General features: G+C 44.4%; 1 protein-coding gene across 1 annotated transcript in view; it reads left to right on the top strand.

Moving 5' to 3' along the window:
• Positions 1 to 27,210, top strand: part of LOC139688648 (acetylcholine receptor subunit alpha-like) — a 412,718-nt gene that overhangs the window by 324,285 nt on the left and 61,223 nt on the right. Inside the window, exon 4 of the mRNA XM_071586214.1 lies at positions 9,770 to 9,950. Coding sequence (XP_071442315.1) covers positions 9,770 to 9,950 — 181 coding nt within the window. The remainder of the gene's footprint in view (positions 1 to 9,769; positions 9,951 to 27,210) is intronic.

Raw genomic sequence — 27,210 nt, 5'->3', positions numbered from 1 at the left:
AAAAGCTGTGTTCTTATTCAAGTAAATGTGCTGAAACATTTTCAGAGTGTAAAAATCATTCGCCTTGACTGGGACCCTATCCCAGTCGAGGCGAATGATTTTTACACTCTGAAATTGTTGCATTGAAATGCACATTAGCGGATGACTCCGTTAAAATTTACTGTTGCGGCATCTCCCGCAGTTTCTTTGGAATGTGCTGAAACATATTGGTGATGGTATTCTAGCAGCGTGAAAGTTCCTGTTTGTTTCTTAACTGTGCTAACATGAGTTGGTGGGGCAGTATATTCGCCCGAATATTCATTTCCATTGGAAAGAGTATTTACTTTTGGGAATGAATTAATGGATTTGTGAATGTCCACTGTTTACCCATCTGTTTCAATATATTCATTAAAAACCGGAGGGCTTTTTCATTATAAATACTATTCTGTAATAGGAAGAACTCTCAAAATAATCAGAGAAATTAAATTAATTAAAGGATGAATAAACTTTTCATGGGCCTGCTCTGTAATCATATGTGTTGTAAAATGGGAGGAATTAATATTAGGTAGTTTTATACATTTTTACTGTGTGCAGGTTTCGTATCTATAGTTAAGGCACACTTTTAGGGATGGTTACAAGGTTAGTTTCCTTTAGAGTTGCATGGTATTGTGTATTCATTAAGGTGGTCCTGCAATATCTCTCCAATTAATAGACTGTCTTTCCACGATGGGTCATTGAAAATGCTCCCCCTGTGTTCCCTCTTGGAGGAATGGGCGAGAGGCGATTAGCGGCGGCTTACTTCCTCCCCGAGTCATTTCGCAGCAGGGAGGGGGAGCCAATTGATGTGATTGAAAGGAGGCGGCCGATAGGAATCCTATGAATCCCTACGGCTTTCCTGCTCTTTCCTTTCTTCCACTTCCACAAAGTGATCTTGCTCCCAGCTCCCTTTTCATGATTATTTTCTTGGAGAAGGGTGGAAAAGGGGGAGGTGTGAATGGCTCTTCAAGGCCATTCAATGTCTAAGTACCCCCAAGTATGCTTTGCAGCACCTCAAGAATTTGCTAAAAATGTTCGACAAAACATGAACAAATATATAAAGGTGTGCTCCACATTAAATGCTTTGCAATATTGGTGGGATTTTTATGTTGAATGATTATGGCCTGATACCAAACTAATGACTACTCGATAAACTTCATCTAAACTTCAGCGATTTGTGGAGGGAAAATGTGAATACCAGGAGAATTATAAATTTTGACCTTTCTGCAAAGATGAACTAATTCCTAAATATTTTTTGTCATTAACAATGTGTTGTAATGGTTTTTTACAAATACATAGATGATTTGTATACAAAGTTTCGGGAATGGTTCCGATAAGAATAGTTTTATTTAAGATATTACTACAATTCCTCAAAATTCTTCAAAGTACATCCCTAAAGAGCGTCGACATACTTTCGCCAGCGGCTGTCCATGACTCGGAGATTCCCTGGGATGCGAATTCCGGAATGAAGGGAACGCGTGCAAGCTTTTTTTTATGGCACTCAGGGTCCCATTATAAGGTTCTTTGAGGGTATATTTGAAAATAGTCTATTGGTGCTAATTTGAGACTGTAAGGGGGTTGGGGAATCGTCGTGATGTCGTTCCAGAAGGTCTTCGCAAGCAGACACTCGACTCTGCTCTAACGGTCGTCCGTCAAGACATCCGGGGCGAGTTTAGCGCTGATCTATTGGAAATTTCAGTGATTATGGTGCGTACACTGTCACTGCCTTGTCAATGCCGATAATACCATTTGCGATCATGAGCACACGTAACCGACGGTCTAAATTCAGCACTTAGCACACATGTCGAGAAAATATTAGAAGTGGTGGTAGTTTTGGGGGGAGGCGACCGACAGCTGAGGTCATTAGCACCATTATAAATTGATCGGAAAGGAGAAAGGGTGGAGAGAGAAACCTGGCGTCAGGCTTCTCTTTGGGAGAGGCGCCAAGGGGTCAGCAGCTTAACGTCCCATCCGACGGACGTCGTACTCACCCAAAGTGCTCTCCGCATTGCTCGCACCTCAAATAGGGATCGGGATGCCTCTGAAAAATATCTGCCACTTCCGGGAGTCGAGCCCGAGCCCTCTGAGTGAGAACTGCTGTTAGCTATCGCACCATCAAGATCCCTACGGGAGAAATGTGTCACCGATTCTTATTATACAAACCTTGTACTTTTATCAGACTGAGGCGTCATTTCATGACCCAACTACTCAGGGACGGATGACTAATTAACCATTCGAAGGGAAACGTTAGACATTCGTGAAGTTAGTATGATATAATGTACAAAATATTGCTATCAAATTATAATAAAATCATAGGATTTAAATTATATAATTTAATATAACATTATACATTGATAGTATAAAACCAGCATGATTAGGCTAATAAATAAACCACCCTGCGGGTGGGCGGGTAGGGGGAGGGGGCACAGTTGTCAAGGACATACGTGGGGCGCACACACCTCTCCATATGTTACAGGCAATGAATGATTTGCTGATTGGATAGCCAACAACCAAAATGAAGATTAAAGAATGTGCAAAAAAATATATTTGCTATGGAATATAACCGACACAGCATAAATCTGGATCAATGAAAGAATCTGACAACAATATTCAAAGGATCCGGTTGATTAGGATGAAGGCAGAGGCCTGCTCACGGTGGTAGGACTACGACTCCCTCCAGTCCTCTAGGGTTGTGACGGCCGAGATTTTATTAAAGTCGACCAAATTTTCGCTTAATCGCCAATTTTTGTAGCTTTGCACTCCTAATACCCTCCATCCGGTGCCTGCACTACATAAAATGTGGCCTGTCTTTTAGAGTATTTATTTGTGCGTCATTGTCCGCGTTCTGTACCGGAGAAGGTAGTATAATTTTTCAGCTTCAACATTTCCTCTTGGAAAGTTCATCTGACTTAATTTTTTGAGGGCAAGTCGGCGAATCCCTTCAGGAACCAACTCGAGGGTATCTTTATAAAAGATACCAAACTTCAAACTTTTCCACCCGCTCCACTGCACTGACAATTTTCCCAAACTGGATAACATTAACGTATTCGGCCATAACTTTGTAATACTGCCTCAAATTTAAAAGGTAAACACACGGTTGTTTTAGTAGCTTGGTTTTTTGGCCTTCAAAAATTAACTCAATCTTCTTTCATTTTCTTATTCGGTTCTTCTTTTTCAGTTTCTTTTGCCTTCCCTCTCTCCTCTCCTCTCTCTCTCTTTTTCTCTTCCTGTGGCATTTGACATTGCTGGTAGGTGGAACGTTCCATTTCCTAAAATAAGCATCGTTGACAGAGCATCGACGAGACATCGATATTTTTTTCTCTGTGTGCTTTGGGAATGCATGGTAACAATAAGATACACGCCCAATGAAGGGCGAACATCATATATTCATTCGCAACAATATATTTGCAAAACATTTATTTTCTTTTGAATCGTTACAGTGATGTTTATCAAATTTGAGGTACAAGCCTTGTTCATAAGATCGCTGTGTTGAACAACATCTTGCAACAGCATCAGATGCAGCAAGTTGAAACATGTGCAGCTCGTCTCCGTCTCTTTCTGATGAGGAGTACGCTTTCACGGAGGTGGTCCTTCACATCCGAAAGCCGCATTCAAGACTAGGTCTTAACTACTGCATACGCGGAACTCACCCCTTATGAAGTCTGTAGTTTTTCTGTCCTTCACGCGCTGAAGGCACTCGATGAAGTTTTTGGCTTTCCTCCTCTCTTTACAAAATTAAAACACTTAGCTACGCATGATAGGAGAGAGCTGTCCATTCAAAAGTATCCTTAAGCTGGAGAAGGCTTATTAAGAGCCGCTGCAGGGGCCCGACCGACGATTTCTTCTTGTGAAATTTAAATTTCAATGTAGTAGCTATGGTACCGCCATCGTTGCCGCAGGTGAACTGAACCTGTTTAAACTGGCAACAGCTGCCGCTCACGCAATAATGAAGTCAAATCAATGATACCGATAATACGTATAACCTATACTTGAAGGTGAAACATAAGACGAAACCAAACCAAGAAATTTTGCGATGATTATGCGAATAAAAAATGAATGGTCTCATTGTGCGGAGTATCTGTCGTACGTTCTGAATTCAGAATAGTACAAGAGGGCCGGAGTGAAACAGAGGCGTTAGTCTTTAGTTTCCCGAATGTCGGTAGTCAGTCAGATCGGAAGCACCACCCCGGGGAACATTCCAAACTATTGGACTGGCGCAGAGGCCGGAGTGAGCAGCGGGAGGGGAGGTCCCTCGCGGCCTCCCCCCCCGTGGTGCGGGCGCGGCGACCTCGGGAGTGCGGGGGGTGGGGAGTGGGGGTGGGGGGGACGTTGTGTCCTACCTGGCTCCTCCCCCCCGTTTCTCTCCACCTCCCTCGCTTCCCCAGCACACAAGGCGCCCCCTCCCCCCTTCCACCCCCTCCATTCCCCTCTCTCCTCCCCACTCCTCGTATCCCACCGTCTCCCCATCACTTCTCACTCTGTCATTTCATGCTTGCAAAGGAACCATTCTGATAAATGTGCTATTGATGAGCGGTGGAATAAAATAATAGATATAATATGTTTGATATTTCGGATATGATTACCAACTAAGACGAATTACTGAAAACAGGCTGCAGCGTACTGGTCGATTAGGATATGACCAATTTATGATATTTGATTCATCCTAGTGTAGTAGTGCAATTAATAACTTCGGGAGAAAGACGGAATATCCGCATTTGGGCACTTCGCGTGAATCCGATGTACGGGAGAGGGAGGGTAAGCCCTCGATGAGCGATAGGATTGAGAAGGTCGGGATTTCTCCTCTCCCGACCCGCATCGAGTGATGCCCTCGATTGTGATGCACGTGGCCATCGAGAGTCGAGCCAACGAGCATCGAGGGCGTACGGGGTAGGGAGAAAGGACACGCCCTCCGACCCCTCGGGTCCCATTTGCAAGCGAGCGAGGCGGAAAGCGGCGAGGGCGATTCGCCCCGAGGACATATCCGCTCGATGAGGAGGGAGGAATCCATGGGGAGGCGGAGGGAGGGCGTTCAGGCCCTTCAGCTGCATGTTCCTGCGCCCGGCTCTGCGTTCCGCTTTCGCCTCAACTCCGGCGTCATGCCTGCGGCAGCGCCGGACGGAAACAGTCGACGGTGATGACTCGTCTGCTGCGTTTCCATGGGAGGTGAACAAATGGCAGTCGGCGAGCGTCGGTATGGTTATCCGCTGCAACTGCGGCGCCCGGCGCTGGAGTTCAGGGGCAATGTCTGCGACACCTGAACCTGCGTCGGCGGCCCGAGTCCCGATTGGCTGCTCTGTCTCCGATGCCGTAAATAAGGATGCGTGAAAGCAAAGCGGAAGGGTACGACGCTCTCGATTCTTGTCCAGACACCGAGAGGTAGCTTGAGTATTTCTGAGGCACTCGCAATTGTTGGGTCATATTACTTTTCTTAAGGGAAGACTCGAGAAATCAATTCACTTCTCTCTGGGATTGTCTAAGAAAATCCAGCCTCGCAGCACTCTCGCGTGAAAGATCACTGAGAGCTATCCCCATCATTGAGCACGATTTCTTTTGTTATGCCATGGTATCATAAGTTCGATTCGTGGTTTATAGAAGTCCACATTACCTCCAAATCCTTCACCTTGCCTAATTTTCTCGTCATGGGACACTCTATTTATGATTTCTCATTGGCCTTAAAATACATATTTCTAAGAATCCGTTCTCGTTATTAGACATTTGAAAATAATTTATCCTCTTTCTTCTCCTTTCGCATACCCTCGTTCTTCTACGCCGGGGACGCATTCACTCAAATACTCGCACACAAACCATATACAAGTGCATATATATATATATATATATATATATATATATATATATATATATATATATATATATATATATATATCTGTGTGTGTATGTGTGTGTGTGTGTATTTACTAGTGTACTCATGCATATATCGCATATATATATATATTTATTTATTTTAATTTATTTATAAAACGAGGGGGTGCGCTAGTAATCTCGTATATTTGAAAATGTTGCCCAACATCAACGGGCGTTTAAAGAGACAGAATGGCAATGCGCGCATACAAGCAGGTTTGTGTGCATTTTCCTCCTTGTATGTATCCTTGTCTGTTATTATAATCACTAATAGATCGGTTAAGGTAGGTTTTGGATGGACAAAAGCTATCAATGGTATAGCGGCAATTCCCTTGTCTCTCTTAAAAAAACACAACCCAACATTCTACTCTACAACAAGTCCCTATCAGCTCTGTGTACTTCCTTCCTCCCTTTATTCCTTCCAACATCCCTATCCTATTTCTACCCTTTCCTCGTTTGCCTAACATTTTCCCCTATATCACAGTCTTCAACATCTCATTTCCAATCAAAATGCTCTGCATCCATTTTTCCTGCCTCCTTGTGATTTCTCCCAACAAACCCCTCTCCTCCCCTTTCACCAAATCCAGCACATCCTCATTTGCTTACCTTTTGGTCCATTTCACCTTCTCCATTATTCTCCAAATCCACATTTCAAAAGCCTCCAACCTACGTCTACCCTCATGCTTCAACGATCAAGTATTCGCACCGTCCAAAATCACCCTCAAAACAAATTTCATTTGCCTCTTTTAACCCTCTTACTTGATCTCCTTTACATCAATTCCCTCCTCCTTGTGAAAGCATATTCGCCTAATGCAATTTATCGCTCATTGTATCTACTACTTTGACCATTTTGATCCAAAACAATTCCAAGATAGGTGAAACTACCCACCTACCCTAGTTTTTGGCCTCCTACTTTAGCGTTTAACCTAGTCTTCCTATTTCTTGTAAACAGAATTATCTTTGTTTTATAAACATTTATTCATTATTTCTAGTTCTAGTGAAGGCGGCGAAAGTTTTTCGCTCTCACCAACCCGGAGGACGCGGGTTCCATTCCCGTCTATGGGTACGTTTTCCTCCACCCAGGGCATGGCTGGTGGTAACTGTCGTCAATGGAATGCTTAGGGATAAGGTGAAAGGAGGGACTATCAATTCTCAAACTCGCCCCAATCAATTCATTAAATAAAATGAATAAAAATATTCTCCTCCCGTTTCTATTGCGCTGAATTTCTCTATCAATCAGAAATGCTTGTAATCACTTTGCCGACTGACAAACGAGCCTTCATTATCCGCAAATCTAACTAATATTATGAATTCCGAGTCGGAATTCACTCCTACATTCAATTATTTTCATGCTTCTACAACCATTGCCTCCACATATACGTTGAAAAGAACATGTGATAATGGACACCCCTGCCTTGATCCTCTTCCTAACACTGCCCATTAAACAACCTATTTTACTCTCTCCAACGCCTTTCCGAAATCTACGGAGCCGACATTTCCTAATTGCATTCCATGTTCCTCGGCATTAGCGACCTCATAACGCGTGCCTCTCCCCTTCCTAAACCCAAACTGATAATTCCCTAAGTAACCAATTGCCCTGCTCTCCATCCTTTCGTTGATGAGCCTGAGAACCACTTTAGCTGCGTGCGAAATCAAAATTATTGTTCTGTATGTAGTTCTCAAATGATGAAGCCTTCACCTTTTTTTGGGGATAGTGACTAATCCTGATGTGACAAATTCTTCGGGCCGAACTCCTCTCCCACGAATTCCTTGAATTAGCCAATCAAAACTCTTCCTCCCGACTATATCTAAGCATTGAAGTACAAGGTCTGGTCATAAACAAAGATGAGAATGTTTAAATAAATATTTGATTTTATTAATTACCCTTTAATCTTTGTTATCATAATACATCCATGCAAGAAAGAAAAAAGTATTGAACAATTTGGGGTAATATTTTGATTAGCGAATCACGACACCAAGCGATGAAGTTATGCTGTCTCCCGCGCTCTGCTGCACGCACGCCCCTTTCTCAGTGGTCTCACGGCCATTTCATTTACCAATTGGAGCTGCTTTCCAGGTTAACCTTCCACAATCCGCAAACCTGGTAATCATGCAGCACCATGTCCGTATCTTGTGGACTCAACATAATAAAATACACCGCGCCCATCGTCCGACTCATAAATTGAACTTTGTCGACTAATGTGTAGAGAGAGAGAGGGGAAAGTGAGGCCTCGTTGCGATATCTGATGTGTGTGACACGCACAGCAATCGCTTCCATCAGTTGCGCCACTCCACCCGTCGTCAGTTTTGTCACGTTCTTGTCAATCTTCTTCTTCAAGTCTTGATTCTTATTAAAAAAACCAAAGGGTAGTGAAACCCTTGGTCCGATTTCGCTCTTCTAAACATCCTAGGGCCCCTTCGGAAGGGGTGAGCTCGATAAACAACATGCCACCACCCACGCCCCTGCGAAATGGCGTGAATAACGAGTGGTGTGCTGACTAGACGCGATGCAGGTGCCCTCAACTGGCATAAAAGAAGTCGTATGTAGCATAAGGCTATAGTATTTCCCCATGAACCAAGTGATTTCCTTAGAAATTTCATTCGGCGACGAAGGAATAACTTTATATTAACATATTTTAGCTATTTATTAATACATATCCTTTGAAATTTCACAAAGGGAAATATAAACTATATCTCACTGATATACTGCCCTCTATTCCTCATTATATTTAAGGCAAAATAAAAGATCACTATCAAAAGAACGCATTTTTGATGACCCCTCCCGGATCCTGTGGGGCCAAGTACCAGCTCTAAATTGGGCGATGTCAATCCAATTAAGTCTGCAATATCCTCGCATGATTCACGATTTGTAGTTATCTCACAAGAAGCTGATACAGGCGCATCCTCTGGTGCTCCGGATGTCCCTCGCCCCGCGAGCACCATGCGCTCCCTCTCCGGCGGTGAAAGTAGACGATGCGAGAAGATTCGCCGCCCTGAGATCGCATTTGAGCAGTCTTATTGTCTTTCAACTGACACAGCCTTAGGTAAGTGCACCCGGGCGATGTGCTATGAAGTCATTGGTTTCGACAACCAATGATGCCATGGTGACTCTTTAACGACAGCTCTTCTAATCCACCCCCTGATGACCACGTGATGAATGGCTGTATACCATGAAAAATGTCCTATCAATTGTGAATAACATCGATTGCTCTTTCCAGTTCATCATTTCCCTTCTCAGGTGGAGCCGAAAATTCCATTTCAATGACATCTCTCTTTTTCATCGTGCCAGGCGTCGAAGCAATCAAAGGAAGCTGAGGGGAATTTTCTTACTGGGAGGAATCTCCATTTCGAAGACACATTTTCATCTTCTTCGTTTTTAGAAAGCACAAGCATTTATTCCAGGTTTGTGGAGAAAGCGAACGCGACGACGTGACACTTGATAATGCAATCATTTCCTCATGTGTAGAAAGTGACCACATTTCATTTTCCAGTTTCAGCACTGCTATGACGCACTTCCGTTTCCAGAGGGTATCGCCAGCCGGGGCAGATGTGTTTCCGATGGCAATGCAGAGAAGAGGTCGCTCTCTCCCCCCCCTCCCTCCCCCTCGTCGTCTTCCCTCTCAAGGGAAGGCCCCCCTCTCGCCGCTCCTCGGAAAGGGGACTGACCCCCTCTGTAATGTGTCCTCCCATCGATCATCCCCCCTGTCTCTTTTTAACTGCACTTCTTATCTGCACCCCTCTCGCTCTCATTTCGACCTCCTCCCTCCTCCTCCCTCTTCCTCCCCCCATCGTGACAGTGAGAGCGACAACGGTCAGCCACTGTAATCCCCCACCCCAAACCCCTCTCCTGCACCACCTCCCCCGGTGCTCTTCTTAAACTCTCTGCCTCTTGCAGCGCCGACGGGAATTTCGAGGTCACCCTAGCCACCAAGGCCACCATTTATCACGACGGCCTAGTCGAGTGGAAACCTCCCGCCATCTATAAGTCCTCCTGCGAGATAGACGTTGAGTATTTCCCCTTTGACGAACAGACCTGCGTGTTGAAATTCGGTAGTTGGACTTATGACGGCTTCAAGGTGAGTTTCGTGGACTTTCCACCCCTTTCACTCCCACCCCTTTTCCCCTCTTTCCTCACACACATCCCCCACCCCCCCGCTTACTTCCCGTCTCCAAAAGAGCCGTTGACAATCGTCCCGAAGCGTGACGCGCCGTCCGATGGCTTGGTCCCTCCTTACAGCGGAGCTTCCCCCCCCCCGCCAGTAAACTGAAACCTTTTAGACTCTCCTCTCCGACTGGGGACATCGAAAGAGGAGGCCAAGGGTCGCGTTGCAGAGGGAGTAGGGCCTTCGCTTCCGAAGGAGCCCCAGCGCGGCTGCTCGTGTTGGTGCTCGCGACCCGAGGGCACGTGCGCACGGGAGGGCGTGGCGGCGAGAGGGCAATCAAGGCCCTCCGCACAGCCTGGAGGCCCTGCATGCCTCTCCGCCCAGTATGTCGCCGGGCCCGAAGATGGAGGAACCGGCGAGAAGCACGGTTGGGCGCGAAAGAGATAAAGCAGCTCATCCGGAGAGGGCTCCGAGCGAAGCCGTGGATTAGAAATGCTGAAGTGACGGCAACCTTCCGAATGGAAGTTCCAGGAAATAACAGCGCGGCAGTTGGGGAGGTATTTGATAGCGGCCCTTCTATCTTGCGCCGCAGTCCAGCTGTTTGGGACTCAAGGCCGAGCTGCGACTGTTTTCTCCGATCTCCCGTTATTATTCGAATCCCGTTGACAAGGGATTTCCGTCAATCATTTCTTGTCGCCGGCCATCTGTAGCAAAGGTTCCTGGCTTCCCTTGGGTGGGCATATTCGGGCAGGTACGGGAACCCGAGTCAACTCTCGTGGGGGTCATCCGCAAGCATATGAAGAGGCAGCCAATCGCATGTGCAACTGGCTATATGTCCACAGCGGCAGTTCCTCAGTCTTTTATGAGATGTTTCCGCGGGCCGACGCGTGGCTGAGAGTGGCACGTTCCCGTTAAGGGTTGTGTGGGAACTTTGGAAGTTTTCCCATAACTTCGGATGAAGGGATATTCAAGGAAACGGGAACCACAATCTGAATTCGTTTCGGATGGAAATAAGATTTTTCAGTTGCAGTGTAATTTAGGTTACACAACGGATTATTTGTAATTTAAATATACTGAAATGGTTCTTTTAACGAAATATTTATTATCTTATTTTATATAAGATATGAAACAATTACAAGTCTTCATCTTTAATTAATTTATGAGACCCTTTACATATCTTTCTGAGAGTACGCTCGAGCAGTGAGTACGTAAAATTCAAGTAAGTACTTGATGCAACCTTGGAAGAGTAAAATATTGATAGCATTAGAGCCAACGCATATCGTTCATTAAGTTTTAAGTTATAATCGCGTCTTATGATATATGCGCTATAAATCAGCTATCCCTAAATAACAGATAATCATTGCACTATAAACGTCATCTTGAAAACAGTTACGTACCGATTACTTAAACGCAACTAATAACGCCATGAGGTTCGTTCTAGTAAATATTTCTTAAAACGCAGTGGAGTCACCTGGCGCCGTTCCCGAAGTCCCCCTGACCACTTCTTTAGACTTTCGTTCCTATCTCATTCAAATTTAAATCGAAGTGAAGAACAAGAAGAAACTATTCTCGATGAATATTTCTTTGAATAAATATTTAGGTTACCTTGAGGTTCAAATATCCATCAATTGCTCGATTGAATTCCGAAACTGAAGATATATTTTTTATACATAGCAACAAGAAAAAACTGAAATCACGTTTAAGAACGGAATTTACAAGTGGTTCTTGCAATATTTATTATTCCTGATTAATTAATAGTTAAATTTCATCGCACGCGGCATTTCTTTCGATACATGTAGTTTCACTTTCGTTCAAGAACCAATTTCTTTCAAATAATTTCATTCCCTCTATAGATTCATTTCGGTAGAATCACTCCGTGAGCTCCAATAATTTTAATTAGCACCAGTCTCTTTTAATAACGGGCATCTCCAAAATTCTGCGGGAGTATTCGTCTGTCGGCCAATATCTTCCGTCAGATTCACCGCACGCGTCATGCGATGAATTTATCGTAAAATAAACGATCATCTGAGTGAATCCAGAGGTGAAAATCGACGGTAATGGAACCGAAAACTCCGGTCGATTCCTTCACCTCATTCCGCCAAAAGCAATCACGCCCTTCGAAGCGACCGTGACTCGAACCTTACTACTCCGCTATGTCGAGTCTCCCTACATCTCCGGGTCACCATAGCCAACTTGTTTCTCATTTGAGTCATTTTTATTTCATCGATGCCATTAGCCACTGGGGCGTAGCTTTTGAAGATAGCATATCTTTAAATAATTAACATAAGCTGCACCCTACTACTTGTATCGTTGGTTGGTAGTGAAATATATTAAAGCCCGCTTACATACTGTAATTAATAGATTTTAACAATGGAAATCCGATAAAAAATATAAAATGTACTCCGGAGTGGATTCCGGATCACCTTGCAGTTAATCGAAGTTCTGAAATAGATAGTAAAAAAAGAGAAATGAAAAGGTTGATTTCGCAAATTAATAAAATTGAGTTTTTTTTGGTGCTAATCAAACTCTTGGATTATTACTGCGCTTGAATTCTCGCTAGATTCCTTATTTAAACGAAATACTTTCGTAGATCGTCAAACTTTTGTACCCTGTCGAAGGAATCGTTGGTGCGAGCAGTAGAATGTTGGCAGGGGAGAAATCCCTCCCGAATAGTTCCGGAGCGCAGAATTTCGTGCCCCCCTGAGCGGAGAGGAAAGGAGGCGGCCCCCGGGCCGAGTGCCGGAGGGCGGCGCGCGCGCCGGCGAAGGCTTCTTCGGGGGAGGAAGGATTGTCACCCCCGGAGAGACGACGAGGGGCGTTCGCTGTCCGGCAGCGGCCCGCCGCGCGGCTCCTCGACGACCCCCACCCACGCTAAACCCCCGCGCCCCCCTTTCGCCCGCAACCCCTCCCGACTGGATGTGGTGTCCCTTGGTGATCTCTTCATTTTGTGTTCGTCAAACATTGTTCCCCTAATTTGCTTTTCTTTCCCTCCCTACCATTGTACATGTGCTTTGCGTGTCTGTGTGAGTTTCATGGTGTGTGTGTGTGTGTGTGTCTGTGTTCAATAAGTTTACGAATATATTTATTATGTAACACAAAGAAACATTCCATCACTGTTTGTCATATCCATGTGATGATGTGATAAGTATTTATTTATTTATGTTCATAAATATTATATATATTTCAGTGCATTTGCATACCGGTGATTCACTTTGATTGCATTCCTCGTCTTTGCAGCGCAGATGGGAATTATGAGGTGACGTTGATGACAAAAGCCACCGTGCGCTACAATGGCCTCGTTGTCTGGCAACCGCCGGCCGTCTATAAATCTTCCTGCGCGATAGATGTTGAGTACTTTCCTTACGACGTCCAAACCTGTGTTTTGAAGTTAGGAAGTTGGACCTATGACGGGTTTAAGGTGACGCATACCAAGTTTTTGAATGGAACACCACTCTCTCCTGTCCCTCCTGATCCGTCTTCTATGTGCAAGAAAACCATTTAAATAAGTGCACCCAACCCCGTCCAACGCCATACAACCTCCACAAGCCCTCCGCCCCCGCCTCTCATCCTCCCTCCCTTCCCCATCCTCTCCCCCGTCTGCAAAGGACTAATATCGACCTTCAAGCAACCATTTTCTCTTTTAACAAGAATGCCTCTTCTCATTCTTCGAGAGAATCTGCGACTCCTTTCTCATGGATTTCCCTGGAACCGAATGCGAATTCAGAACTTTACAGTCGGAAAAATATATTCGGTAATATTCCCTATTTGTCCAGGTATTCCGGAAGAGTTTACAGGTAAACGACCCGAAAGAGTCAATCAACCGGCAGATAGATTCCGAGGGCACTTGCTCCCCACTCTCGCTCAAGCTTTCGGAGCATATGACTACGACCCTTCGCATATCATTCATTTAGATGCGTGTCTATACCAATTTAGTCCACAGAAATGAAGATACGTAGATAGTATCCGAAAAAGATAAATAAATGTAAAACGGCGAAAAAGGAAAAGCGAGTACGACGCAATGAAGATTGAATGCGTTTGTGTCTTGTTCGATTTTTCATGTAAGCACATTTGAACAATACCTCCGATAAGTCTCTGGTCAACCTCACCCCAGATTTTCTCTCCCAAGAAGGCCAATCAATTTCCTGCGTGCCGATAACCGAGTGGCAATCTGCTAGAAAACAGCTGACACGATTTCCGCACAGTTTGACTTAATGTTTTTTGGAAGTTGGCCCTTCGCTCGCGGCTCGGGTCCAGTCGCACATACGATCACGCGGCAGGTTTAGGGACAGCAACCACGTGTACGTGAGGCATATGTGGATGACGCCCTTCGAAATTCATCAAGCGATATACGCCTAGCATCCCAATAGTTTCAGCCTCAACTTTGTGGAAGCTCTTTTTCATTTATTACGCCTAGCATATTCCTGTCTGATACTGAAGAGATTTCGTTCGATGCATAACTGATGAAAAAACACGATGAGGATAGGAATTTATTCCTTCTCCATTCCGTTTGGTTTTCCGTGTCAAGGGTGATGCTAAAAATTGCTTAATTTGCTTATTTTAACTTTCCAATGTTTAGGGCCCCTATCTCCATCTGTCATCAATAGTCTACCTAAGAATCAAATGTAAGCCTTATTGCTCGACAACGATAATTGTAAAAACAAAAAGGTAAAGGCAAAATCCAGATTTCATTGATAAGTGGAGAGCAGAGACCAAAGTGAGAGGGGGGGGACGAGTGCGTGGACGGCCTCTTCTCCCTTAAGGTCTAAAACACAGAAGTTCCACAAAATGGCGACACACCTTTCGGGCTCCAAACACAAAGAGTGTTTGGTGGCCAAAGTCACGATGATTTTCATTTGGAGACAGAGGAGACCCTGCCTTGGTGCCCTTGAAGGACTGGAGATAGGGATTGGAGGGAATTCCAATTGCAAAATTGCCAATGACGAGTTGTTTTCCTCCAGCTTCCACCCCTTCCACCTCTAACCTACTCCTCTTTAACTTCCAGCCACCCTTTGACGGTCGCCGCCTAAGCCCTGAGGGGTGGTGACCACATCCCAAAACCCGGAACCCTTCCTTGACCCCCCCAACCACTGACAACCCACGTCCACTCCCACAGCCCCTATCCTGACCCCTCCTTCCCCCCACTTACTCCGGCCAATTACCCACACCCCCATCCACCAGGGGGTTGGACGATATGTAATTGCTGTATTCCTAATGATGGCGCTCGGCAATTAAAACTATATCAGCGCGATACATATGATGAGTGGAAGGGCAAAGTGCATTCATTGAAGCCTTAAATCGCTTCCACGAAGTAACGTTGGAAACTTCATCGCACAGTAAATGTAAATTCTGATTTCCCGTGTTTTCAGTCCAGGCGGTATCTCTTGGATACACCCAACCGTACGCAGGCCGTGTGATGTACAGACGCGCACCAACACTCTTGAGGATTCATGGACAACCGTAAAAATAAACATCGCTAATGTGAAATTCCCCAAGTAATAGAGGGAATCTTTAATCTTCCATTAGATGATGGCAGGTGTTGTTGTGATTGGTGCGATAAACCAACATATCCACATGTGTGTCATAGGCCGCATAGGTTATGTAACAGTTTTGTATGAAGATTAATGTGCGATTACCCTCGGTTCCTATACCTGTCTATTTTTCATATTTATAATGTTTTTTGTGAATCAGGACACGAAATACTTGTGCGAATATATTTACTTCGATTTTTTTAATTCCGTCGTATCCATGGGAATCCATCAATATTTTCAATTTTTTTAAGCATCCATTTCCTGGATGAAGTTCCTTTCATCATGCAGGCCGTTCTTTGCGCATCACCCATCCACCTCGACCCCCCCCCCCCTTCCACCGGGGTCAGTCGGCAGGTGTGATTAGGGGGGGGTTCCTCGACAGGCCGCGGTGAATGCGCAGACGGGGGGGCATACGTTCCCCTTCGCTTCCACGGGCTGCTTCCTTCCCCCCTTCCCGCACGCCATCCCCCCTTCCACTCTCAGTTCCCCACCTTCGAAAAACAACATGAATCAAGGAGTTACAGAGGACGGCCTTGAGAAATAACAGTTCTCTGATTTGCATCTCAAGTTTTTACGAAATTCTCCCTATTCTCGGGAAAGGTATAAAATTGGCGATGAGAGCGTGGAAACTATTTCGAACGGCAAGTAATAGACGAGCGAGAGCAATTTCCATAAACTCGAAAATTCTGTCGAAGCAAAGTTCGGAAACTGCATCCCACTCACCCGTCGACATTCCTCTTGTCGTTTTGACTCGTTTATTTGTCACTCGGCGTCGATTGAGTGGGGCGAGGGTTTCCCGACCAATCCGCTTTCGGCGCTTCCCGACAAAGAGGGTCTATTGTTGGTTTTTTGTCCTCCGTCGGTATCTCCATGGAAGTTCGATATTTTTTTACCTTTACAAAAGGCGTACGATGTCAAACCTTTTGAGTCCCATTTAACCTCGAAAATGATCTCATATTACTCGAATAGATAGCATGTAACTGGATATCCAAATGAAAAATTTTTGAAATTTATTTTTCCGCCGTTTTGTGTACAAAAAGATCCAGAGAACTACAAATTTTAAGAATAAAATCTCCATGTAAGACAATGATCAAATTGTCACTCACTCCAAATTATTTTTATTATCCACCCACTTGGATAATTCCAAGTTGTGTGTTTTAAACGCCAATCGTGTCTACCACCAGGTGAGCACCTCCAAGAGCAAGCACTCTCGCGGGTGAATGAAGATTTAAAAAAAAAAAAAAAAAAAAAAAGAGAATTGAGAGCTGTAAATAGACATCAAACATATGTACAAAAAACGACTCAATGAATTTTGGCTGCTTTAAGTTTTGCAACGCTTCTTTCAGTCTGCATGGAAGGAATCTGCTTGCTGCATGGTCTAAATAATCGCATCGTTTTTTCCCCTCTTGGCATATCTGCGCCCTTCCTATCCGTTTACAAATTGTCGACGCACATTTTCAATACTTCAGTTTCAAGAGATTTAATTTTTAAGTCGTGTGGATGGAAAAATCACGAGGGACTGCATTGACTGTCGATTTTAAGGATTACAAATTCGCACCATCCAACCGTGTTCGCCTGAGTGGAACTTGATGGAGTCACTCCGTTGCAATTTTCACTAAACCTGGGAAAAATAAATGCCACTTAAATATTGATCTTTTTCGATGATCAATTCCAATTGCTTCTGGTTCATTTTGATGGCTTGCTAGCATATAACACAACCATGTGTAAATATTTTTTTGTGTATAGCAACCTCAAGTCTTGAGAACGAAACTTAATGAGAAGTGGGTGCGCATTGCTTTCAGTATTGATGTAAGAAGCGGATTGGAAACTTGTGACCGCTCCTGTTTTCACCCCGTTTCATTCATCTCTATCTTCTGCCGTCTTTCTTGGGGAATTGGAATGAGTGGGTCGTCACTGACAAAGCATATACATGATGGTACGACATTTTAATAGATATATATGTATATATATATATATATATATATATATATATACTATACTATATATATATATATAATGGGACGGCACGATAGAACACAAATAAAATAGTAACATTTAAAAGGACACTCACACGGTAAAAGTCTTTCTTGAAGAAGGCCTCGGAGAAAGCCGAAAGCTCAAACATTTTACCGTGTGAGTGTCCTTTTAAGTGTTACTATTTTATTTGTGTTCTATTGTGCCGTCCTATTATTATACTGCTCGTGTGAGTGTTTCCGTATAATCTATATATATATATATATATATATATATATATATATATATATATATATATATATATATATATATATATATATATATACACATATATATTTATGATGATATATATATATAATATATATATGTTTATATATATATCATCATAAATATATGTGTGTGTATATATATATATATATATATATATCTGAGTTTTCCTTTCGGCCTTTTTTTATGTCCAAATCCACAAGTGCGTCCTCCCAGTCGCTTTGCGTCACCACTCAACCAACTACAACAGAATAAACTCAGTTACACGCAAAATCACCGCGACACCCACTCTACAGAGATACCAACCTCAAGGCCCTCCTTCCTCCGCAGTCAACGCTCCCACCCCACCCCCTCTATCCTCCTCCCCCCTCCCCTTATTGCCATACCCACCTTGACGCGAACAAGGCCTCAACAACAAATGTCTTCTCCTTTCCGCTGGACGTTTTCTATCCTTTGGACAACTGAATCCTTTGCCTCTGTCCAACTCCTCACTCGATTCTCGATCTTTTCTCTACACACACACACACATCACGGAAAATACAACGTTTTATTTCTTGCTTCCATTCGACCTCTGCTGAGAAACCGCCACTCTTTTAAGGCCCAAGGGAAGAGTGTGTGTTGCGTGTGCGTGTGTGTGTGCGTGCTTTTCATTTACATTCATGGCAGATTTTTGACGATTCATTGCACGTCTATGCTTTTTAGTCCTTTCTCATTTTTTACATCACAATAGTCTGTACATATTATATGAAATATGATCTTATTACTTTATAATCATTTCTATTCACGATCTCTTTTTTTATCGTGACCTTGTTTGCCTAATTGGCACAACCCCACTCTCTCCTTTTCTTTTTCATATCCCATGTCTTTTGGAAAATTTTTCTAGTTCCTCTCGTTGACCTCTCGTCCCAATTAGGGTCATTAAACTTCACTTATGACTCCATTCCAATCGTTTCGTCCTGTCCGTAAATTTTGTGGCCTGTTTGTCTCTTGTCCCTTTCAACGTCCATTTCAACCTCTGCCCTCTTACCATACCTCTGTCCGACGAAGACACTTCCCCTCTTAACCCTAAGATCACCCCCCCCTTCCCTCCCCTCAACCTGAATGGTGACCCCCAGCGAAGGAAGAAGACTCCGCCCACACTCCGCCTCCCGAGAGAGGGAAAGTCATTCCTTCCTCGCCTTTCCCTCTTCCCCCTCACTGTACACTGCCATCCCCCTTCCACCGCCTCACCCCCATTCGATCTTCCCGGCGAACGCCGTCGCCAACTCGCAGCTCAACCGCAGAATCACTCCGCTAGAGTCGCTCCCGACGTCGTGCCCTCTGCCCTCCGAGACCTGCTGGGGCTCCACGGCCGTCCGGGCCATCGCCGGTCGCTGATCCATCGGTCGGTGGTCAGGGCAGCCACCCGGCGAGTGCTCAATTGCCCTGCGACACTCCCGGATCCGAAGTTAAGCCTTAGATATGGAGGTTAGACCGCGAATATTTCCACTTGTAATACATTCTTGAAAGCCGAAACACCTTCTGAATCGATTTAAAGGATTTTTGGGCGACTCTGCAATATATGTATTGTGAATTTTACTTCGATTTCACTTTGAACTCCTTTGTACCTTTAAAAAAAATGAATGAACGCGTCCAACGGTTTAATTATGTGTTGGTTTCACTTTCGTGTGAGTATGCGTGCAAATAAAGATGCCATGACATTTCTTTAATAAATGCCCTGCTCATTAAGTGCCTCCTGGAGCTAAGAAAAGCCAAAGGGGATAAGGGGCGTGCTCAGGGGCGGAGATGGGAAGAGGAGAACGGCCCCGCACCACGCACCCTCCCAAACTTTACTTCGGTGTTCATCAGTAGGAAGTGTTTGACCAAAGTCACCATTTTCAGACCAACCCGGATATCACTTATTCTGGTGCCATCCACCACAGGTACATCCATTTGCTAAGATATTAACGGACGTAATAATAAGATACATTTTCACATATTTCGACGGCTTTTTGGAATGATTTCAGTTAGTGCATTATGGCAATTGCTATGGCAATTGCCTATTTTCATTTTTAATCAACAGAGTAAATTGAAGAATTATTTCATTTAAGCAACAGAGCAGACAAACTTCCGGTTTAGCGCGCACGTTTAGCGTGGGCAACCGCGGCATCGCTTGGACGCCACCGGGACAGACGGGGACGCCCCACTCGAGAGGTGGAGACTCGCGCAAGCATCGCCTGCAATTCTGCTTCCTTCGCCCATCATCGATAAGTTAGTTTAAACATTTGATGTTTGATTAGGAAAGAGAATATCCAGCACAGAGTTGTTCTATATTTTTAGAGCATTAGACCCTTTTCATCAAGTGTAACTACCTTCCGTCATTCCATTTCTCACTCAAGAGAAACATTTTTTCATGGCTGGATTTAAGCGTGTGAGTGGGAAAACTTTCAAAATGGCATCGCAAGTCCTCTCGAAGAGAATCCCACTCTCCCGAGAGTGGGTTTCCTTTTTCAAGGGCTGAGGCGAGCATCGAAAAGGCGCACTCCCGATGGACGGCGCCTTCCTTCCCGGAGGCCCCCCTCACTCATCCGAGGCGAGGACGGTCAATAATAGCAACCCTCGACCCGGTTGATCCCACGTGGACTATTTTGAGAGAGTCACTTCTTGCGAACGCAGTATGTTTTACGTTCGAAGGAGTCATTCGTGGAAATCAGAATATTTTTTTAAATCGAAAATTGTCATTCCAGTATTGAATACATATTCCGACGAGTAAGAATAGAGTATATGTCAGACAAGCTGCAGTGGGAGGGGTCACGTAGTCCCCTGAGGATGGCAAGGCCGCCCTTCCGTACTGTGGAAAATAATAAAAACCATTCTAAAAGAAAAGTACCCCAGCTCTCGAGTTACCTTGTTTATTTCCTTTTGGTTGTGTTTGCTGAAGGAACACCCTATACATAAAATAATGATACGAAAACTCAAAAATATTGAAGTTTTTCATATCTTACTCCCTTGGTGTTTCGACAAATGAAAGAATAATTCGCCCGTCGATCCATCAAGGGAATGAATCAGTCCAAATGTTTTTCCGCGCAAAGGGAAATCCGTTCGAGTTCATCATGCGTAAATGCAGCATAGTAGTATTACTTCCGTACGAGTTGCAGAAATTCTACGGATGGTATCAACAAGAAAACAGTGATTACGTGCGTGTTCCTTATTCTTTCGAGCTTTCGAACTGTTGAATGAAAACTTTTCCTCTTTGTTTGAAAGGAGATAACTATCTCCAAATGCAGGCAGTTGGAGACTTATATTACTCCAGCTGTTTTAAATGATCGGACTAGTGTGATAGACTTTTCTAACAGTTTAAATAACTTAATGGTCCTGTATCTTGTCGTTCATTAAAAAGTCTTTCGACTCCATTGAACTTTTAAGATATTCTTAGAATTCAATGCTTAATCGATTTTCTATGCGCTAATTGGAATTTTAGACAGGGTTGAATGCGATTTTAAACGATTCATGAGTAATAAATTTTAGTAATTTTTATATTTTATTCTGCATAATTAGCCATCGAAGATCGAAATCAAAGAAAGCAAGCTGTGAATGAAAGACAATTCGTTGAGTTTGCATTGAAAAATCGACCGGATTGTACACGGTGTAATCTTTCCCATCCCAATCGACAGTGTTTGTAATATAATTGCCCAATGTTTGAAAAATGTGCACATATTCACAGCTCGAGCGCCCAAATGATTAATGAGAGAGCGATCATGAAATTTCCTCGGGGGGGGGGGGGGGTCGGAAGTAAGTAATCGGGGGGGTTGAAGGGGGTGGGAGGGATGATGGCGTTCCCGGAGGGCAGTTAGAGCAAAGCTCGCTTCAAAACGAATCGTGAGACAAATCAAACTTCTTTTATGAGGGGCGAAATGTGGGCCTCTCTGAGGTAATGAGCGGATATCGGATTCTTAACCGAAAGGAGGTCGTGTCTTATCGTCTGAAATAAATAGCCTTTCAAAGAATTCGAGAAATATGGATGTCGTTTGCCGTTTGGCAAGGGATATCTAAGCATCTACAAATATATAAGGCAGGATTAGAATAGCTATAGAACAGAGAATAGAATTCGCTTTAGTTTGAGAGGGATGAATTTTAGGTGCCAAGGCTTTGGATTTCTTGGATACTATATTTAACCCGTGAGGGGTCGATGCAGTAGTCTTGCCAGAACGGAGTCGGTGAATATATTTCCCCCTTGTGTTAGTCACAGGCTTATGGAGGTCGCCTAAAAAATTTAGAAACACAAAAAAAGGAGATTCGCAATTTTATTTTCTGAGTATCGTGTTTAACAGCATATGATACAAGCACCTATTTTTTCCAAAATTATGGTCCAAAAATTCACCCCCGTCTTATTTGTGTAGGTTTGAATTCCCTGGGTTAACGTTCATTACTAAATGTTGTTTTTACCCCAGGACTACCTATTTTGGCTTCATTGTGTTTAAGCCATTATAATTATTTATATATAATACTAGTGAGTATGCCCGGCATAAAACGACCAGTTTATCCGTATAGCTTCAACTGGATTTAATTCGTTTATTCGGCCTTTTAATATTGGAATGGGCATTTTCTTTGCCACGTGTTTGTCTGGGGAGGCGGGAATTTGAAGTTGCTTTGCACAAATGGGATTTGTTTTTGCCTAATGGCATGATGAACACTGGATTCAAAGAATCAAATTGATGCACTTTAAAGGTTAGCTCGAGACCATCGAATTTCGTGTGAGCAGTTCACTGACACCGTGTATACCTCTCGTGTTCGTGTGGCATGGTACTCCCAGGGGTGAACCCCTGTCTCTCCCCCCTCCTCACCCAGTGCGGTGGAGGGCACGGTGAAGGGTTAGGGGTCGCCCCCTGTATCACCGCCCTCCTCTAATCTTCCGTGAAAGCACTCCGCTGCGAATTAATTAAAAATTGGCAATTTTCCACAAATTAAAATTAAATACGACCGGTTTCAATGTAACTACAGGTACATCATTGTCAGGTAACAGTCATGACTCCGAGTCCAGTACATATGCTGAAATGCTGGGCTCGGAGGGACGACTGTTACCTGAGCGAGATTTACGAGTTAAATTGAAACCGGTTGCATTAAATTTTATTTTGTGGGAAATTGCCAATTTTTAATTAATCATGATATTCCACCACATCACGTCTGAAACGTCTCATTTTATCCGCTGCAAATGATCGCGATCACACCGTCGGAAATTCTTCACTCTATTCCGTGTCGTGCGTCATGGGAATCCGGCCCTGGATTTGAACAGGTGGCCGAACAAGTTCGTAAAATCGAAGGCAGAGTTTAGGCACACGAGTTAAGTCGCGACGAAAGTTGAAATTCTCCCCTTAAATGTCCGCAGAAATGCCCCAGTCGATCGGGCCTCCTCGTGTGTTTCTCGCCCCAAGTGACTGGCGACTGGCGGCGACCGACATCCGGGATAAGCAGGGGCCCTCGAAGGCCTTCCGGAGAGCACGACGCCCTTTCCCACTCTCGTTCTCAGTCGGTCGACTCCCCCGGGGACGCACTAAATGTCTCCAGCATTCTCTCCCAAGGAAACCGGAAATCCGCCCGATCGATGAGGAAGAGCCTTCCGCCGCCGGGCCCTCCACACACACTTACGCTGCTAAGTGAGGCACAGGACACGATTGAGTGAATTCTAGCTCATTTGCATTGTCTCGCCTGTTATTGAAAAAATGAAGGATCTGTATCAATCATCAAGGCTTGAATATATTATTATGAAGGCAACGAATTAATGTTGGTCATTTATCCTCAAGAAATATATGGTAGGCATTTATATCCACGTAGGTATTATCAATATTTCAACAACACATTACTAGGGCTATTCTTTTTATTTAAAATAAATACGGAGAATTTTGATCATAACGGCATCACGATTACGTGACTAGAGACGAAATTCCCGATTTTGCTGATTGAATTATTCGTTAAATTGCCAACCCAATCTGTGATCCAACAATATTTCCTCGCCGTTCGACTGGGGGTAAGAATGGTCACGTTTGATGACCAAGGCCAGTGATTGGGAAAGGCCTAGTTGAGTTGCTGGCCTCCCGAGATAGTGCGTGCCCCCCCCCCAGCCGTCTGAAGGGGATCCTTTTACCCGCCAGCCCAGGTCGCCGCACAACGGAGAGACTTCAACTGCGGGTGATCAGCCGGGTTCACGTGTCTCGGCCTCCGAGTGCTGGACCAATAGATTTCAATTGCTGAAGCTTCGTTTTGTAACCAGTCCCCAACTTTACGAAACCATCATTCCTCTTGGGGTGCCAAAACAACCAAAGTTTACATTCAACGTAAAAGGGTTTCGGATTTGAAGTCGTCTGACTCCCATGCATTCCAGGAACAGAAAATTGCGATGCTCTGCTTTGGAAACGGCGGATGTCATTTGTTTCACGAGGAGTGGATGCCACAGGATGGTCCTCTCGATGGTGAAGCTCCTCCGGCGGACCCTCCCCCGTTACCGGGAGGGGAGGGGTCCCCTGTGAGAAGTCGAATTTGAAGGCGGAAGATCTCTTGGCAGTGATCAGCTAAATTACTCTCCTCGGCAACCGGCTAGATGTTAGCTGCCCCTTCCAGCAATTTTTTTCCGACATAAAAAAATGAATGAACAATACTTACGCCCGGTCCAACTTTATTGGAAAGTATGACTTGTAAAGAAATCCAATTCACACGGATGATTTTCCCTTCTTCGAGTCTTTAATACACTAAATAGTCCATGCGCAAGGATTGCATGATTTTTCAAGAGAACGGTTTCATTTTTTAAAAGATACGCAATTAAGGAAGAAGAAACGAAAACAGTGGATCGGAGGCGATTCCCGCGTGCGAATTTTATACCTTTTCCCGAAGGGAGTATTATTAGTGTTGATCGTGAATGCCGGCTTTGGGTGTTTTTAACGCTTTGTCTGTTTTCATTATTTTTCGGTGCTAATGCAAGAAAATATTTGTTTAAATAATGAACTGCACTTGGAGGTCAAGCGAGTGCAAATCGGCTCTCTGGTAAACCGCAGAATGAGCCACTCGTAACCCCTCCTTTGGCACCACCCCCGCGAGACTGCCTGGAAGCGAACCACCCGCACCCACCCACCCCCCCCTCATCGTCTCGCGGCCCCCCAAGAACCACCCGATACCTCCCCCCTCAACCTTCGCCCCCCACCGTGTGTCGGTGTTTGTTTTTGTGTGTGCCTTCCAAGTGCCTGCCGGTGCTAGCTAATGCCCTTTGACCTCCCACCAACCTTGCCTCTTCGTTTTACCAGCCCGACACACGCGTATCCGCCGTCGCAATCCCACCCCCTCCTAACCCCCTCCCCCCACACCCTCTCTCCATCCCTCAATGTGCTCGTGTCCACCGCTGTGTGTCGATGTTGCCCGCCTTAGCCTTAGCCGAGAGACGAACGCGTCTGTGTCTGCCTGTCTGTCTGTGTCCGACCCCGCCACGACCCTCCCCGCCCGCCATCCGCACCTCCCGGATACCAAAAATAGAATTCCCTGTTGATAGGTGTGTTTTCTATCTGTTTTTGTGCTCTGCTGTCTGATTGTCCTTTTATTGGCGTGTGCATTGGCGTTCAATGTTTTTGACGTCCGCTCTTAGGACCATCCAGACCCAATCAATATGTCCCGATCGATGTGACAAATGTACACACACACTCTCTCTCCTTCATTACGCACAAACCCTCACACTTATAGTCTTCCCCTCCTAGGAAGCTGCTTTTCTACGAGACTAGTTCACTCGCCACAGTGGAATGTGTAGGTTTGTAGAACGGTATGATTTGAAATTTCAACTAGAAACAATGAGTCATGTCATAAATGAATATATGCAACGTGTCAATAGTTTAACAGCTTTCTTTTTTGAAAGCCAATGATTATTGTGCCAATAGCATTAATGCGGCAAATCGGTATTCATGGATGACGACGTCCTCAGTCGGCCATTGCTTTTCTCCTTTGTGATGATTTTAGTTCACAAAATATTTTCTGATGCGTTCAAATAACTTTCATGAATAACGAGAATAATTAATAATTTAATTTTGTCAACCCGCATATTTCAATTATTAAGTTGTGAATAAATTGACACTGTTCTATTTACCCTACTATAATATTTCGCTGTTTTTTTCCAAATAGCGACGCGAAATTGAAGGCCATTAATATTTTTGCAATCCTCATGGGGTTGATTAAAGGCCCATCAGTTTCGAGGCACATCAAAGTTAACATTTTTTTCAAAGTTTCCGAAGCCGCGCATTCCCGACCCCTCACCGACCGCACCCCCCTGCACCCGGCCCGTCGGAGGCTGCCCCCCCCCCAGTCCCCTCGTGCCCGAGATTGATGCACTCGAGGGCCGATTGTGCTTCATCAATCCCGGCTAGGGCGCTCGTAAGCTAAGACTCCCGAAAATCGATTCTTGAGGTAATGCTAATGGTCCACACCACACAGAGGCCTTATTAGAATGCATCACGTGAGAATTGTGCCCCGATCGATCTTTCCTGACGTAGTTACGCATGCGCATTACATATCGGATTGGTGCTTTAGTTGGTGTGCTGCCCTCATCCCCGTGTTTGCATCCTGTGGCCGTGCTTTCACCGCACCATTCCGTGGGCATCTTGGCACTTTAGCTATCGCTTACCTGTCGCAACATTCGCATGCCAGTGCTCCTAGATGTTTGTTCAGTGTGGGTTCTGTGTAAAAAATAAGTATATATGTAGAGTAGACATTTTTTCAAATTCCTTCATATATTTTAATGAACAATTTCTACATAGTTGTAAATATTGATACATATCTCATGTATGGTAGGGTAATCTTTTTGAGTATATCCTTGTATATTGTTGTATTCGTAATTTTTATCCATTTGGTTTGTACAATTTTATTTCCAGGTCTTCATTTGGATTTATGAATGTATACATCTTGTACAGAAACCTCCAGTTATTTCACGCAATACCTTTACATCATTATTGCCTCCTCGTTCTTATTTTCAATGTATTTTTGAATCCTATGTACAACTTCAATCTACTTCGTTTTTTTAATTCTTAATTGCTAACTTGTTTAAAAAATTGGGTTGCATGCAATTTTTTTATGACTTCACATTTTGATATTTATTTTTAAGTACCACTTTAATTGAGATCGATAATAATTTCGTGGAAGTTTCATTAAGCTTCAACCCCCCTTCCTCTGCTGTCGACGAACGCTATCTCATCGTTTGAGTAAACTGTTTTAATTAATTAAATAATGGGAGGGATCCTAAAATGGGCGCCACTTAAAACTGCATCAACGGCGATTGCCTCTCCAGGGTCGCACCCTCCCCCCCCCGTCTCCTCCGCGGCGGACGAATGCATCGAGGACCTTCCCCCCCCCCCCCCAGGACAGCCATTCGGAGCCCGAGCCCCTTCTCCTCCCCGCCACCCTCTTCGCAAGCACCATCATGAGGGCACCGCTTCTCAACGAGCCCATGGCATCGCTCC

Source organism: Hetaerina americana, unplaced genomic scaffold, assembly GCF_022747635.1.
Source record: "Hetaerina americana unplaced genomic scaffold, ioHetAmer1.1.p SCAF_21, whole genome shotgun sequence".
Lineage (NCBI taxonomy): Eukaryota > Metazoa > Arthropoda > Insecta > Odonata > Calopterygidae > Hetaerina > Hetaerina americana.
The sequence above is the reverse complement of the archived record's forward strand: the minus strand, read 5'-3'. Positions and strand labels throughout refer to the sequence as shown.